The 15,823-nt window shown below is 48.2% G+C and overlaps 1 protein-coding gene across 6 annotated transcripts in view; it reads right to left on the reverse strand.

Moving 5' to 3' along the window:
* Positions 1 to 15,823, reverse strand: part of PLEKHA6 (pleckstrin homology domain containing A6) — a 202,780-nt gene that overhangs the window by 24,444 nt on the left and 162,513 nt on the right. For 5 of the 6 annotated variants that reach the window (XM_074308902.1, XM_074308907.1, XM_074308905.1 and 2 more), the window contains 6 exons: positions 13,468 to 14,007; positions 8,995 to 9,508; positions 8,229 to 8,315; positions 6,827 to 6,880; positions 2,123 to 2,203; positions 1,019 to 1,087 (listed from right to left, as the gene is read on the reverse strand). In XM_074308902.1, the coding sequence (XP_074165003.1) occupies positions 1,019 to 1,087; positions 2,123 to 2,203; positions 6,827 to 6,880; positions 8,229 to 8,315; positions 8,995 to 9,508; positions 13,468 to 14,007 (1,345 nt within the window). The remainder of the gene's footprint in view (positions 1 to 1,018; positions 1,088 to 2,122; positions 2,204 to 6,826; positions 6,881 to 8,228; positions 8,316 to 8,994; positions 9,509 to 13,467; positions 14,008 to 15,823) is intronic. The other variant, XM_074308903.1, reaches the window with a different exon arrangement.

Raw genomic sequence — 15,823 nt, forward strand, 5'->3', positions numbered from 1 at the left:
GCTACTAAATTAAGGCTAGGTTCTCTCTGTTACTCTGTAACTCACATTCATACAGGACTTGAAGGTTTCTGAATAACTTTCCTTATAATCCTCTAAGATAAGCATTATAAGCATATTATTTTCATTTTACAGATAAGTAAACTGAGGCTCTGGGCAGTTACGCCTTGCTCAGAATGATAATGCTAGGAAATATCAATACAGGATTTAAACCCAGTCTCCCGACTTCTGTAGGTCTCAATGCTGAATTTACAAAGAAAGTCAGGTAGGCAGGTTAATAAATGAATTGTCCAGGGTCATACTAGCAAGTAACTGAAGCCGAATTAAAATTCAGATCTTCCTGACTCTAAGTCTGCTGTTCTCTCTATTGCATCCCTAGCTCCCTCTTCTATTAGATAATGCTAATGTCCATAGCCCCTACTAGGATCAGTACATTTCTAGAGCTGTACAGGCCCTCAGAGACTGTCTAGTCCAAGCCTCTCATCCTAGCCTATCACTCTCAAGTTACAAATGGGGAAACTGAGGTCCTGGGAAGTTAACTGACTCCTCATCTGAGATCACACCAGTATAAGTATCAAAGGTTTAAACTCAGGTCCTCTGGCTTCAGAGTCATTGCTCTTTCCCCTGAACCACAATGCCTCCTGGAAGACTATAAGCCCTTTGAAAGCAGGAACTACAGAATAAGTGGCCAATAAATCCTGGCTAATTGATTTTTCCTCTCACTTTCCCTGACCCTCACAAACACCACGTCCCACAGTCAGGGGAGAGCCAGGGGCCGAGGATAAGCCCCTCTTCCACCTGGGATGGGATCCAAGCCTGAGAGAGGTGTCCACGCAAACAGGAATAGGAGGTAAGAAAAAGGGAGCAGCTGGTTTGGACAAAGTGTGTGAGTCAAATGGATGGAAAACCAATAGGAAGAGAGATGGATGGAGAGAGAACCTCCATGGAGGAGAGGGCAGATGAGGGACGACAGCAGGAAGAGCTTGGACTGGACAGAAGAAGCGGGGAGAGCTGCTCTTACATCGGTATCTTGCTCGTTTAACTTGTAGGTGTGGAGGCCATCCCGGAACACCTCTGAGTAAGAAGGAACCTGTTGGAGAGAAAGTCGGTTACTACGGCAGGGAGGATAATAAAGCGAGAGATGGTGGGGATGCTGACCTCCCAGATTTCATCCAGCTGCTGTTCAAGGTCAACCTCCATCAGCATCTTTGACTGTGGTTCCAAAATCTGGGCTGGAGCCAGGGTTTGTTCTACTAGCTGAAGGGCTGAGAAATCTCAGTCTGTGCCTCAGTCCCCATCCCTGAGATGGGGATACCCCGCCCCTTTCTCACTCTGAGGTACCTGAGTCCCCATCCCTGACATGGGGATACCCCTGCCTCTTTTCCTCTGAAGTCAGGTGGATTTTAGGGATGATTTGGAAATGTTACATTCACCTTTTGGACCCTCCTCCTGTAATAAGTTCTGAGGTCCATTCCAGTGCTGAGAGGGAGGGAAATTAGAGCGGCGTGACTGAATGATTCCCTAGGGTGAGCAGGGAATGTAACTAGCTGTTTGGGGAAGGGGTGCTTCTGCTGCAGTGAGTAAAAGCAGCCACATAGGATGAGAACGTTCACGAGCCAATTCTGCTAGACAGGGCTCAGCCAGAATGACGAGCTCAGAAGGAATTCCTCGGCTAGGATGTCCTGCCTGGTGAGGAGGCCATATCACGCCCCCCCCCCCCAAGGTTCCCGGCACTGGGATGGCTCCAAATACTCCTATCCAAACCCTCAGCCCAATCTGCTCTTGTCAGGAATGGAACAGTTCTGGGCAATGAAGGGCAACGCCTCCCACCCCCAGAGCACTGATGACCTCAGGGCAGCGTGAGATGTTGGCGCTGGCCAGGTGCTGCATGGATGGCTGGGATGGAGTGGCAAATGGGCTCTGATGTTCCCCACGAAGTGAAGAGCACCAGAGCCGGGATGATGCTGGCAAAGGGAGGCTGGGCCGAGCGCATTTCAATGGAGATGACACTGGGTAGGTAGGAGCATGGGGCAGATGAAGCCCCAGGTCCTGGATGAGTTGGTTCTATCATGCACAAGCAGCTGAGATGACATTAGCAGTGAATGCTGCCAGGCAGGGGTCTTACTTGCATGAATAGCTGGGCCCTGGGGGAAGAATTTTCCACCATTCGGTTCACCATACTGATGAGAGTCTCGCTCTCATTCATCTGCAGCAGAGGGAGGAAGGGACAGTTCAGACAGACAAGCCCCTCGTGCATCCATCCACACACACACACACACACACACACACACGCACAACTTGTTGCCGTGCTCCCCAACCTCCGTCACTGGACGTGACCTTTGGTTTGGTTTAGGGAAAAGCGGCAAGCTTTCTCTCTGGACACCTAGCCACCGTCGGGTGGGACTCATCTGTATTTTCCTTCTCTTTTAGTTTCTCTTTCTGAAATTTGCCTTCCAAGATACATCGCACTGCCCTACAATACGGACTATACGGAGGGGCAGGAGGCTACCATACCTGTGCAGACAAAGGTTTAACAAACAACAACAACAAAAAGCCCAGCCCACAGACATCCCTGCCACTTGTCAGGGTCTCAGCGGGAGTCACCAAAGCCACGTCCCCTTCCCTGTTCCTGTTCTCCAGGCCCCTGCGCTGCTCAGTTCCAAGGATACAGGAGGCACGCTCTGCGAGGTAACCGAGACCTGAGCTGGCTGAGTCCCATCAGGCTCGCTGCTTAAATGACTGCTCTCCTGAAATCTGAACTAATTCAAAAAGGGGAGAGCCAGAAGCCAAAGCCCCGCCGGACAGGTAGCCCTTCCAGTGCCTGGAGCTTGCTTTCCCCATCCCAACCCACCTTCGCTGGCTCTACGGTAACATGAAATTGCTAATCGCAGTTTCCAGAGCTGGGCTGTTACTGTCGCATCCAGGGGGAGCTTGGATGAGGCTGCAGAGCAAATAAGGAGGGCTGAACCAAGCAAGCTATGTTAAAGGGACAACAGAGGCTGATGGAAAGCCGGATTGGGCCTTGGAGGGTCATCTGGATGGCCTGCCGTGTCATGACCATGAGGAGACAAAATAACACGGAACAGGACCGGGAATGGGTCTGCAATTCAATGGCAGAAGAAACTGAAGGCAGGACTCTTGATTTTTTTTTACCTACTGGATTTCAGGAGGCATCAGGGACAGAAAAGGGGAAAAACTTGCCGAATTTTTTTTAGTGGTAAGAGAAGCTCTTGGATGCCCTCTGTGTGTTTGCAGAGCAGGACCATCAGGTGACAAATTAGGAAATATCCTTGACTGTGTCCCTTTAACGCAATCATTCCAAAGGAGAAGACAGCAAAAGACAGAGGAGTTTTTTAGGGAGGTTTGAGGGAGGTTTTTAGGCAGGGGGGAGGGGAGCAGGTCTGGGAGGCAGCTTGGGTGTAGGCAGGTTAGGAGAGGCAGGTGAGGAGATTTTCAGGAGGTCACACAACTAGCTCGTGGCCAAGCTGGGCTCTGAGCCCAGGTCCTGACTCCAAGTACAATGTTCTTTCCATGGAATCACGTAGCCGGGGCTGGCGAGACTGTAGTCATGGAGAAGTCCTCCTAAAGATTTATGTCTCCCCTTCGCACACCCCTTAGCTCTCCCCAAACACATATGTGGTCCTTAGTCCCCATTCCAGAGTCTGGAGGAGTTGTATTTGCCTGTCAGCTGAGCAGGCAGAAATGTGGAGACAAATGTTTGTACTAGTCTTAAAAACCTTAGCCGTGGAGCTTCCTTCTCTTCTCCAAGATTTGCTAATAATGGCCCTGCTCACTTACCTCACATGAGTCTTTTTATTCAACTCTGCCCTCGCCTTTCCTGGCCAGATGTGTTTGGGGAAAAGTGCAGGAAGTAAGTGATTTTAGAAGTAAGGAACGAAAGTAATTTTTTAGTTAGGCTGATGATTTGTGGCCCCAACTGGGGTTTTCTTGGCAGATTCTGGGCTGTTTTGCCATTTCCTTCTCCAGTTCATTTTACAGGTGAAGAAATGAGGCAAACGGGGGACAATGACTTGCTTAGGGCCACACAGCTACTACGTGTCTGAAGTCAGACTCTAAAAAGATAGTGTCGGTCCTCTATCCATCACTCCATCTCATTGCCCCTCCTGTCAATGCTTCAGTCCAATTAAAGATTTTCTGATTCTTCTCTTCCAACTAGATCAAGTCAGAAATCAACAGGCTTTTACTAAGCACCCATAATGGGAATACACATATAAATATGTATACAAGGGAAAGGAGGAGAGGAAGCTTCCATCTCCTTTCAGTGGTAACAAATAGCTTCAGAGACGCCCGGTGTAGTTGCTTCCAGGCATCTGTCCACCTCACTTCTCCTCCTGAGTAACCTCAGGGGACAAGGGGTTGGAGCTGAAGGAAAGATGCTGATATTGGAATGGGCGTCCAGAGACCGAGGCGTTCTGGCCAGGTTCACTGGGTATATTATTCACTTCACAGGCTCTTTGGATCCTTTCCCCCTCCTGAGGGAGATCCGCTTTGGCCCTCCTAGTCCTTTAAGGATGATGTAAGGGGCAAATGAGGTGAGAAAAAGAGATCATGAGATCCAAACCTAGAACATTAGGAGTCATCTAGTCCAAGCTCCTCACCTTACAGATGAGGAAACGGAGGCCCGCAGAGCTTATGTGACTCACACAGCAGCAGGGCTGTGACTAGAATCCAGGTCTTCTAAGCCCTGATTTATTATTTCCTCCATTATATCTGTGCTAGCTAACGCAATGCCTTGTAAATATAGTAGGTGTTCCAAACATACTTGTTGATTGATGGAGTTTGGGAAATAACAGTGAATGCGAGGCATTATTCTAACTGATTATCTCATCTGTAGGGCAGCCATGTGAAAAGTCAATTTCTGAGAAGCATCCAGGTTGATGGAATAGCCTTTGTCCTAGGACAGGAGATATTGCAGGAAGGGGCGTAACTCCCTCCTTGCAGAATCCCAAGCAGGTTTGGCATCCTGGGGCTGGGATCAGAGAATGGAAGCCAGGGGATTCTCTCCAGGTGACTCAAAGAGAAATCAGCTAATTAGTCCAGTTGTAATCAAAGTAGGGTTAGGAACTTACCTAAGTCTTTAAGGGTGTCCACAAGGACAAAACTTCATAATTCTAAGGTGTTTTGATTTCTAATGCAGTGATATAACCCAGATTTGGTTTAGGGTACTTGATAATTTTTAAAAGCATAAAGGGGTCCTGAAACTAAAAAATCTGAGGACCTCAAATCCAGGCTCAGATACTAATTAGCTGTGTGACCCTGGACTTCACTCTGCCTCAGTTTCCTCATCTGTAAAATGAGCTGGAGAAGGAAATGGCAAACCAGTCCAGTATCTCCACCAAGAAAACCCCAAATGGGTTCACAAAGAGTAGGACATTACTGAAAAATGATAAGACAATCCCTTTTCAGCTTTGTAAAGGCAACTAGATGATTCAGTGGACAGATTACTGGAACTGTACTCAGGAAAACATCTCTTCCCTCAGTTCAAATCCACCTCAGATACTAAATAACTGTGTGACCCTATACAGTCACTTCACTCTGTTTGCCTCAGTTTTCTCATCTGTAAAATGACCTGGAGAAGGAAATGGCAAACCAGTCCAGTATCTCTGCCAAGAAACTCCCAAATGAGTTTCTGAAAAATGACTGAACAGCAGCAATCCTCCTGGGGATTCTCCTCTCTGCACTCTTTTAGGTCTCTCTTTGAAGGGCAGATCAGGCAGTGCCGAGTCAGTGATGAGCAGAGAGGTTAAGCAAATTGACATTATCTCTAGAAAAACCTACTAGGGCTTGCCTGCCTCTGGCATAGACTTCCCCCCACAAAAACTTCTCCACACCGGGAAGGGCTTTAGGGGAGTATTTGGCTCCATTAGATGCTCCATTAGTATTTAAATTGAGCTGAAGACAAGAAGAGTGGGTCTCACTCCCTTCTCAGACACAAAAGGTAGGGAGTCAAGGCCTTGAGTCTCAAACCTATTTCTGCTAAACTTGACTCAAAACAAGAGGCTTCATTTTGACGGGCCTCAGTTGACGTATTACAGAGTTCATCCTTCCTGGGATATTTTAAAGACCCGAGATTTAAGTCAGTGTTGCCATCCCCTTCACCCATATGGACCAAAGCTCCACAAACTGTAGCAGGTGGTCTTTAGGAGTTGCTGCGGTCAAAGGCGTTCATTGTCTGGGGGTCACTATTATGTGAGAACTTTGCCCGGCTGGTCTCCTTACTCTAGACCTTTCCAACTTGGTAAAACCAGCCACAGTTCGTGCTTTTTGAAAATCTGACTGAAGCATAACAGGAGGGACAAAGCCGAGCTGACCCTCTCTGGACAATAGGAAGAGGAAATCTGCTGTCACTGCGACTCTGCCTTGCCCCTGGAGTTAGGGCACGGAGGGATGAGCATCGCTAGGGCAAGCTGGGCACATGTCTCTGCTGGAGCTCAGGCTACAGCTGCTCCCTTCTCTTCTCCTGGAAAAATACAAATTCCCATCTGCCTCCTGGGGCTGGTCTGGGGCTGGGTGATATAAAACAGGAGGTGGTATTCATTATTCATGCTGTCCTTTATGGCTCTCTCTCTTTCTTCCTCACCACCCCCTGCCCTAAAGGGCTCTGAAGAGGAAGGGCGTAGGAGCAAACCAAAACAAAACCAAACAAAAAAAGACCAGCCACTTGGTGGTACGGGGACAAGCCAACAAAGATTATAAGATGGGGGGTGTGGGATGGGAGATGGGGATGGGTAGAAGGCAGTGCTGGGTGAAGGAAGGCCGGGAAACAGGAGGGATGGGGATGGAGAGGGACGCACCAGCTCTGGCCTACCTGCTGATCCAAATACTCTAGGTTTCTTTGCAAGTGAAGATCTAAAAGTTCGTCCTACCAAGAGGCCAAGAGGCCCCCACCAGCAACACAAACAAACAGGAACAGGACAAAAGAAAACAACAGAAAAGAAGAAGCAAAGCAGTTAGGTGTTAGTTGGGCAAGGACAAAGGGGAGCCTCTCTGGGTCCTGAGGGATTCCAGAAAGGGGACTGCCGTGGGGAGGAAAAGATGAGGATGTGTAGAGATAACTGGTTTTGGTTTTTGTTTTCTGCAGTTCCCTGTAGGATTCCCCCCGCCAGAAGGGTGGTTGTCCCCTGAGCAATGTCCTCTGGTCCACCTTCCCTAAGTCAGGGCTACCCACTCTGCTCCTCGCCTGGGGGATGTCCAAGCTGCTCAGACTCTGAGGGAACAGCCCCCTCCCAACTGCTCCTGGGGTCTCCTGTGTCTCAGCTGGGAGTGAAGGGGAAGTGAGCCTGGGGGCTGGGACAGGGGAGGGTCCTGTGGTACCACTCGAGGAGGAGGCAGGAGGGCAAAGAACCAAGCGGGTGGCCCCTGCTGCCTTCCCCTGCAGCCTATGCGTTCTGCCGCTATTCATCCAAGGTTCCCAAAAGGTCTGGGAGAGGGATTCTTTCTGATATCATAAGGGACGCTGGAACTTCAAGCTTAGGGGAAAATCCAATGAATCCAACCTTGTCATTTCACAGAGAGGACACTGAAGTCTGCAGGAGTGGAAATAACTTGATGACAAAGCTATATTCCTTTAGGTAAAAGGCCTGTTCTACTGGAGGGGCAGGGAGACAGAAGTAGGAGGAGGAGAGAGGTTTATTGCATGGGGACGCTTCCCCAACAGCTATGGCCCTGGAGCTCCTCCCTTAGTTAATGTGCCCTAGAAAAGCATTGGAAATAGTGGGTATTTCTGGAGCACATAAATCTTAGGAATATACTTCAGAGAGGACCTAAAGGAACAGCTAAAGTCCTTATAGGGCACCACAGCAAGCTACTCATTCCCTTTGCCCGGGACCAGGCCAGCCATGGCGCTGGGAATGACCTTCCTGTCTCTCCTCTTCACCAGTAACCCTGGTCTCTGCTCCTGCTCCATATCCTGGAGGTCATGGTAAAAGGCCTAGAGTTCAATATTCCCTAAGCATTTCACTTGCTTATTCATCCAAGGGTCCAGAGCACGGTGGGCTTTTCAGGGGCAGAGCAGGACCTCTGGGCTAATTAATGCCAGGCTCAGATGAGGAGGTAAGCAAACGGGACGTCCCGTGGCTACTTTCTGAGACAGCATCAGGCCCCAGGCATGTCTGACCACTGTCCCAACTCATCCTTCAAGGTTGGGGACAGACAGGAGGGAAGAAGGGAAAGAGATCCCGAAAAACCTACGGCGGGAGGAAGGAACATACCATTTTATCATGGACCGTGGGAGATGGTGGATAGTTGTAAGGGAACATTCCTGCAGGGACAGGCCTCCGGTCACCCAGGTAATCGTACTGGAAGACAGAGCAGATGAAGCATAAGGTGGTCAGGACGTGGACTCCCACAGCAATATGTCTAAGCAAGGTCATCCTGCCTATTTCCTCCAAGAGCAGACCTCAAGCTGCTATGTCCCTGGCAATGGGGCTCAAGACCTGAAGGAATAAGCAGCTCCTTCTCCCCTTTCCCGTAGAGCAGATGTAAGAGACCGTGGTTTCGACCACAGTAACTGGATAGCCACAAGGGCAAGGTCCCGCTGATGACATTTATTAAGCACCTATTATGGGCCAGGCACTGGACTAAGTGCTGGGGAGACAAAAAGAGACAAAAAGAGTTCTTGCCCTACATTTTAATGAACGGATGGGCTAAAGTTGATGGAATGACAGAAAGCCATTTCCCTAGTGTGCTAATGTCTCACAGACAGAAAAACTGGAAGAGACTTGGAGATGATCCGGTCCAATCCCCTTATATTTTTAACCAAAAAAGGGCAAGTCCTAGGGAAATGAAGTGACTGGCCCAAAGTCAGAAGGTCAGAGTCAGAAAATTAGAGCTGGTAGGAAAATGCAAACCTATTTCACCCTGCTGTCCTATCCCACCTTCACACGCCCCCCTCTTTCATTCCTCCCGAGAGATTTTCCCTGGACTCCTGAGGGGGTGAGGGGGGCGTCAAAAGTCAGGACCAGAATCGAGACTCACTTTGGGGGAGCTGACGGATCTCCTCATCACGTAGGCAGCAGGGTCCGCGTAGATGTCCTCACTCCGAGGCGGCAGGCGCTCAAAGCGGGCACTCGGCGACCGGGCCGGGGAGTAGACTCGAGCCCGGCTGTAAGACCCTTGGCTCGGTGACCGCGGCACAGAGTGGGAACGCGGCTGCAGGGAGAGGCGGCGGAGGGAGGCCGAGGCAGCGTCCAGTTCATCGTAGTAGACGGGCTGCCGGGCAGGGCTGGGGATCCAGACACCGTCCTGACGCCCATAGCCAGGGGGTTCCTTCCACTCCCGGAGCTGGTAGGCCGTGCTGCCCCCGTTTCGGAAGGAGTGGCGCTTCTCCTCCAAGGCCCAGGGCGGGCTGATCCGATCGTAGGCTGGCATTGAGCAGATACTGTCCGGGCGCACCCCTGGGGGGTAGTACTGGAAGTCATCTGGGTACTGGGGGGAGTACGAGCCATAATAGTCAGGGACTCGTCGGGACACAGGGTAGAACCTGGAGGGGCTGAAAATCAAAAAGAGGGAACAGAAGCACAAATCCTTAACTTGCTGCAACATTGAAAGAAACCTATTCAAGAAGTTCTCAATCTATGGCCATTGAGCCCCTGGGGTCTTCAAATGCACATGCAAATCCATAAATAAAAATATCTCTTTTACAGAATGAGTTAATAACATGTGCATAATATTACATACAATTAGATTAAGAATGATAAAGTAGAAAGGTGGAAATTCTAAATCTGGCATGAATTGTGTAACCCAGGGACTCTCCGTTTCCTCCACTGTAAAATGGGGATAATGTCACTTAAACTACATCTTAGGCATGCAGAGCTGTAAGGAAAGGACAACACTAACACAAAGTTATTTTGTAGGGAACCTATGATTTCATCCACAGAGGGAATTCCTAACGAGGAACCTCTTTTTCTCTCTTCTCTGTCTGCAATCAGAGAGTTGCCTGGGACACAGTAAATGATTTGTTCCAGGTCCCACATAATAGATATCAGAAGTGGAGTTAGGAATACCTGCACCCAGACTTTACTGACTCGGATTTCTATCCCCTACATTACAGCTACTGTTGTCGAGTCATTTTGTCATGTCTGACTCTTCACAATCCCATGTGGGGTTTTCTCAGCAAAGATGCTGGAGCGGTTTGCCATTTTCTTCTCTAATCAGTTTACAGCTAAGGAAACTGAGGCAAACAGGACTGTCTGGCCCAGGGTCACTAGTGAGTATTTGAGACTAAATTTGATGTTTTCTTGGCAAAGACACTGCAGTGGATTACTATTTTCTTCTCCAGCTCACTTTACAATTGAGGTTTTCTTAGAAAAGTTATTGCAGTGGTTTGCCATTTGCTTCTCTAGCTCATTTTACAGAGGAACTGAGACAAACAGAATTAAGTGACTTGCCCAGGTTCACACACACTGGAGTCAAGTTTGAACTCACGAAGATGAATCTTCCTGGGTCCGGGTCCAGTGTTTTATCCATAGCACTACCTAGCCACTACAGCTACCGCCTTAAAAATCTACTGCAAATGAGTTATTCTTCTAGAGCTTCCCCAGGGACCTATTGTAGTGTTTATCCATCAGCTTCCCTGCCAGAAAGTTCTCTCCGAGGGCTAACAAAACCTTCCATGCTTTGGCAGACGCCAGTGGTCTTTGAGAAGATCCATATGCGTTAGGAAAGTGACAGCTTTCCTAAATAGCTTGGTGGAGGATTGATTAGAGAGGGAATATTGGGAGCCAAAAGACCCATTTATGAGGCTACTGTAATGGTCCAGGTGAGAGGGGACAAGGGCCGAGCTAAGCTGGTAGTCCTGAGTCCTGAGGACAAGAGATGCGATCGTTGTAAAGCTAACAAGCCACTCATTAGACGTGGGGATGGGGAGCGAGGGAGAGAGAAGGCTTAAAGATAGCTCCCGGTTTACCAATCTGGGTAACTAGAATGTGATGTTCTCAACTGAACCAGGCACGTTTGAAAGGACAGGTTGGGGGTAGGGGGAGATTATGAGTTCAGTTTATCGTGCTACATCTATGGGACATCTGGGTGATGGCGTGTGACTGGACTTCAGGAGAGGGATAAAAGCTGCATGTAATCATCAGTGTCCATCCAAAAGGTGAAATCATCAGCCCCTGGGGGGGGGGGGGCAGAACCCACCACCTCAGCCCAAACCTCAGCTGTCCACACCTGGGTATCCAAGGGCAGAGCCACCCAAATAAGCAGAGTGGTGGGGAACCTTTTTCAATTCCCCATCCTGCTCCAGCAGAGATCCCACTAATATTTCCTCCTCCTTCTAGCTGAGGGAAAACATTGTTTCAGTAGCAGGGAGTGACAAACTGCCATTCCTCTGATAAAACAGGGGACCCCCCCAAGTACCCTTTGTCCTGCTACTGTGCCCTCCAAATCCTCGTGGCATTGTCATTTTCCCTCCTGCTGCCCCCTAAAGACTCCTGAACCCTTGCATCCACCTGTGACTGCATTTCTCCTCTACATGGGGTCTCCCTCAATCAGAAAGTGAGCTCATCAGCATCCAGACAATCTTGGTTTTCTGTTTATATCCCCAGCACGCAGAGCTTGACACTTAGCAAGCACATGATGCTTCTGCATTCTATCTTCTTTGAAGAGGTAATAATTGAGCCAGTGGATCAGCAAAAAAAAAGAAAAGAAACACTAATCTCTGAGGCATTTTCCAATTCTAAAGCCACAATCTAGTCTAACAGCCTCACTTTACAGATGAGGAAACTGAGGCTGGAAGAATTCAAATAACTCTAAGATCCCAATGCCCATAAGTGGTGGAACTGTGTCTAGAGATCCAAGTTCTCTAGCCATGGGCAAATAGTCTATGATATCACACTGCTGGGTATTTCTCATCTCCATCCCTAGACCCATTCCATATCTTCTAAATTAGGAATAATAATAATAAATAGCATTTAATTTGATCTTTAAAATGTACAAGGCATTTTGCATGTAGTGATCCTCACAATAATACTGCGGTAGGTGTCAGGAGGTGCTATTATTAATCCCATTTTACAGATGAGGAAACTGAGGCTGATGGTTAAATGATATGTCCTGGGTCACACAACTAGTAAGTGTCCGAAGCTGGATTTAACTCTGGCTCTCGATCTACACTACTACCTGGTTGTTCTTATATTCTAATCAACAAGACATGCAGCAGCAGGGAGTAAACAATTACCCAGTGCTGGTCTTACAGCTGGTCTTAGTGGCGAAGAGCACAGGAAGGATCTGGAGTCAGACTTTGCCATTTACCACCCATGTGGACCTCCATGAGGGGGTACAACCAGATAGCCCCGGAAGCCCCTTTTAACTGCCAATCTATGATCCTATTTCAGGAGCCAGGGAAGGACTTTTTCCCTTCCTTCTACCCTTTCCCCACACAGAATAGAAAAACTACTCACGTCTTCAACCGGCTCATTGCTGACTAAAATTCTGCTCTTCAAGTTACATCTTTCTGGCTTCTTTTTAAATGCAAAGTTAGTCTCCCCAGAGAATAGAGGCTATTTTTTCATTTATACCTCAGCATAAATGGAAGCAGAAACCAGAATTCATACTAGAATCAAAGTCTCTCTGGGCAGAGTCTGAGGTCTCCTCCGAGAAGGTCATCCAGACCTACAGGAGGCCAGACCAAGGGCCCAAGGAACCAGTGCTGGGCACTCTCAAGCCCGTTCAAGAAAGTGGTCCCACAGAAATAACTAGACCCAGAGAAGGAACACTGGGAAGTGAATGTAAATTGTTAGCACTACTGTCTATCTACCCAGGTTACTTATACCTTTGGAATCTAATACTTAATGTGCAACAAGAAAATGGTATTTACACACATATATTGTATCTAGGTTATATTGTAACACATGTAAAATGTATGGGATTGCCTGTCATCGGGGGGAGGGAGTAGAGGGAGGAGGGGGATAATTTGGAAAAATGAATTAAAAAAAAAAAAAAAGAAAGAAAGAAAAAAGAAAGTGGTCCCAACCTGGGTCCGAGGAGCAAAGACTTGGAGCTAGAAGAAACTTCAAGGTCTCTTATTTTTGCAGATAAGGTAAATTAAGGCCAGAGCAACTACTTGACTTGCAAAGGTTGTAGAACAGAATCAGAATCCTAAATTTGGGGTTGGAAGTAAACTTAAAGGTTGTATGTCCGGTATAACCCCACACACCTTTTCAAAGATGGAAAAAGTGGGGTTCAGGGGAAAAGCCACCCAGGTAAAGAATTTAGGTTAGCCGTGTTAGCAGTGCCATCCCTGGAGAAAGGACCTAGAATTAAATGCCCCTTAGGGAGAGACCACCAGGGACAGGAATGAGAACTTCAGAGACAGGGAGATGAGAGAGTAGAATGGGTCTGGGTGGAGCTGATGGGTCCGCGAGCCTATTTTACCCAATAGCACGGCTCTGTTCCCAATAAGACACCAGTGGCACCCTGCCAGCCCCTTTCCCGAAGCCTCCCCGGCCAGCTCACCTCCTAAGATCCTCAGGTGGCGGTGCTCCCCGACGTAGGTTCACCCACTGCTGTAGCTGGTTCATGGAGCTCTTACGCTGAGCGATCTTGTCTGGGTTGGTTCGAGGTGGGAAACTGCGACGGTGACTGATGCTCTCCCCATCCTGGGGAGGAAAAGCGGTGCTCCCTGGCCTGCTAGGAGAACTATATTGCCAGCCATTGGGCTGGGTCCCTCGCTCCCCACCCGTGGGCACTCGCGGGGCTTCTGGGTAGGGGCTGCCGGGCTCCAGCGCTGGCTCTGGCCCATCGGGGACGCCGTTGGCTTTCGCCAGTGGTTCCTTCTTGATTTCTGGTTGCTCCAGCTTCCGTTCTGTCTTTTCGCAGCCTCGGCCGTCGCCTTCCCCTCTGGTCTTGGTCTCTGGCTCTGCTTTGGGGACGCTGTTTCGGGGCTGGTGGTGGTGATGGTGCTGTTTGCTGGGCGGGATGTTCTCCGAGTCGGGCTTCTCAAGGCTGCGGGAGGCCGAAGGGGTGCCTGTCAGCAGATCCAGCCCCTTCCCAGTGCTGTAGCAGGGTGAGGAAAGGGAAGAAGAGGGGAAAGATGGGGAATGACAAAAACATAAATGGCCGATGGAGCAAGATTTAACTGCCTGGAGCCCGCCCCACTCTGCTGGGCTCCAGTCACATAGGCTAATATAAACAATGCGAGGCCTTGCCAAGTCTATCCCAAGGGTTCTTAACCTTTTTAATGTATATCATAGACCTCTTTGGCAGCCTGGGGAAGCCAAGGGACCCCTTCTAACATTAATGTTTTTAAACAATTGAAGAAAATGCTAAATATCAGTCAGAGGTTTGTGAAAATACGATGAATTTTTTTTCTCCATGCAAGATCCTTTCACCTGTCCATAGACTGAGGTTAAGCATTACAGCACTAGCACAGCACATAGTCATCCTCACAGGTCTCTTTCTCCTCCTCCTCTTCTCTCTTTTCCTCTTCCCTTCTCTCTCCTCTCCTCCCTGCCAACCCACATTTCTCACACCCTTTAAAATATAGCTAAAAAAATACACCTCCACATTAAACCAAATTGCATACCCCTGCCTGTCATATTCGACAAGGCATCTCTCTGGTATGCTCCTTTGTAAGTAGCCCAAAGTCTCAGCTCTCAAACAGGAAGCTCCCAGAGGATGATGGTTATGTCTCCCTCAGTGACCCCAGAAAAAAACTAACTTTTCCCCATCAGAATGGGAATCCTCCAAACCACAACGTTTCTTCTATCAGACTAGGAAATCTCTGAAGGAGATTCTGTTAATCCCTCTTAGAGAAGTATGGGTAGCCCCATCAGGAAGAAATTGCCTCTCATGGTCCCCCCTAATTTTGTCAGTATGGATACGGTTGGAAGATGGGAACGGATTTTTGTATTTGCATCCCCAGCATTTAGCAGAGGGCCTGCAAGTACTTCAAAATTCATTCATTCTCCAACTCCCAGACGTCTTCCTCATCAGATGAGAGCACCAAGATCTTGCTTATGCTCTTCCCACCTCCAGTGACCAGAATGGCCAGAGCTCTGCCCAGAGGTCGGGTTCAATTGAGGGGACTGACTTGCTTATTTAAGGAACATCACTCCATCTTTCCACAGGCCAATGGTCAGGCCCTGTGGGTCAGTCCCACATGCTACCAAAATGGAGAGATAGGAAGTTGGAGAAGACAGTAAAGGTTACAGGTCCAAGCATTGAGAGCAGTTGATAGGAGAGGCAAAGAGAGAGACCACAACATTTCACTTGTGAAATGGAGAGGGAAACCATCTCTATTAAATCAGAGGAAATACAGTTACAAGGAAACAACAAAATAAATGAATGAATGAAAATAATCTAAATAAAAGGACCAAGCGAGCTTCCTGAATGTCAGGCTTATGGGACATTAGACAGTGACTCAGAAACTCCTTCCTCTCATGCGCAGTACATAAATCCCTCTTCTTTCTCTCCACTCATGCAGAAACTACTCTAGTGCAGGTCTTCAATACCTTTTGTTAAGACTATCAGCCAACCACTAAGTAAGTACCTAACACAAGCCCAGCACTGTGCTAAGCGCTAGGGATACAAGAAAAAGGAAAAGATGCTCTTGCCTTCAAAGAGCTCACAACTAATGGAAGAGAAAACAGATGCATATATGTGCATGTGTATATGTACACGCATATATAAAAATTACACACAAGATTAGTTAGAAATAATTAACAGGGAAGGCACTAGAATTAAGAAGTGTTAAGGAAGGTTTCCTTATAAAATGATATTTTAGCTGGGAATTAAGGAAAGTGCAGATGGTCAGCAATCAAAGTAAACAAGGAAAGAGTCTCAGTCTTAGGCGTAGCCAGAGAAAATGCAC

The sequence above is a fragment of the Sminthopsis crassicaudata genome, chromosome 4, assembly GCF_048593235.1.
Source record: "Sminthopsis crassicaudata isolate SCR6 chromosome 4, ASM4859323v1, whole genome shotgun sequence".
In the NCBI taxonomy this organism is placed as follows: domain Eukaryota; kingdom Metazoa; phylum Chordata; class Mammalia; order Dasyuromorphia; family Dasyuridae; genus Sminthopsis; species Sminthopsis crassicaudata.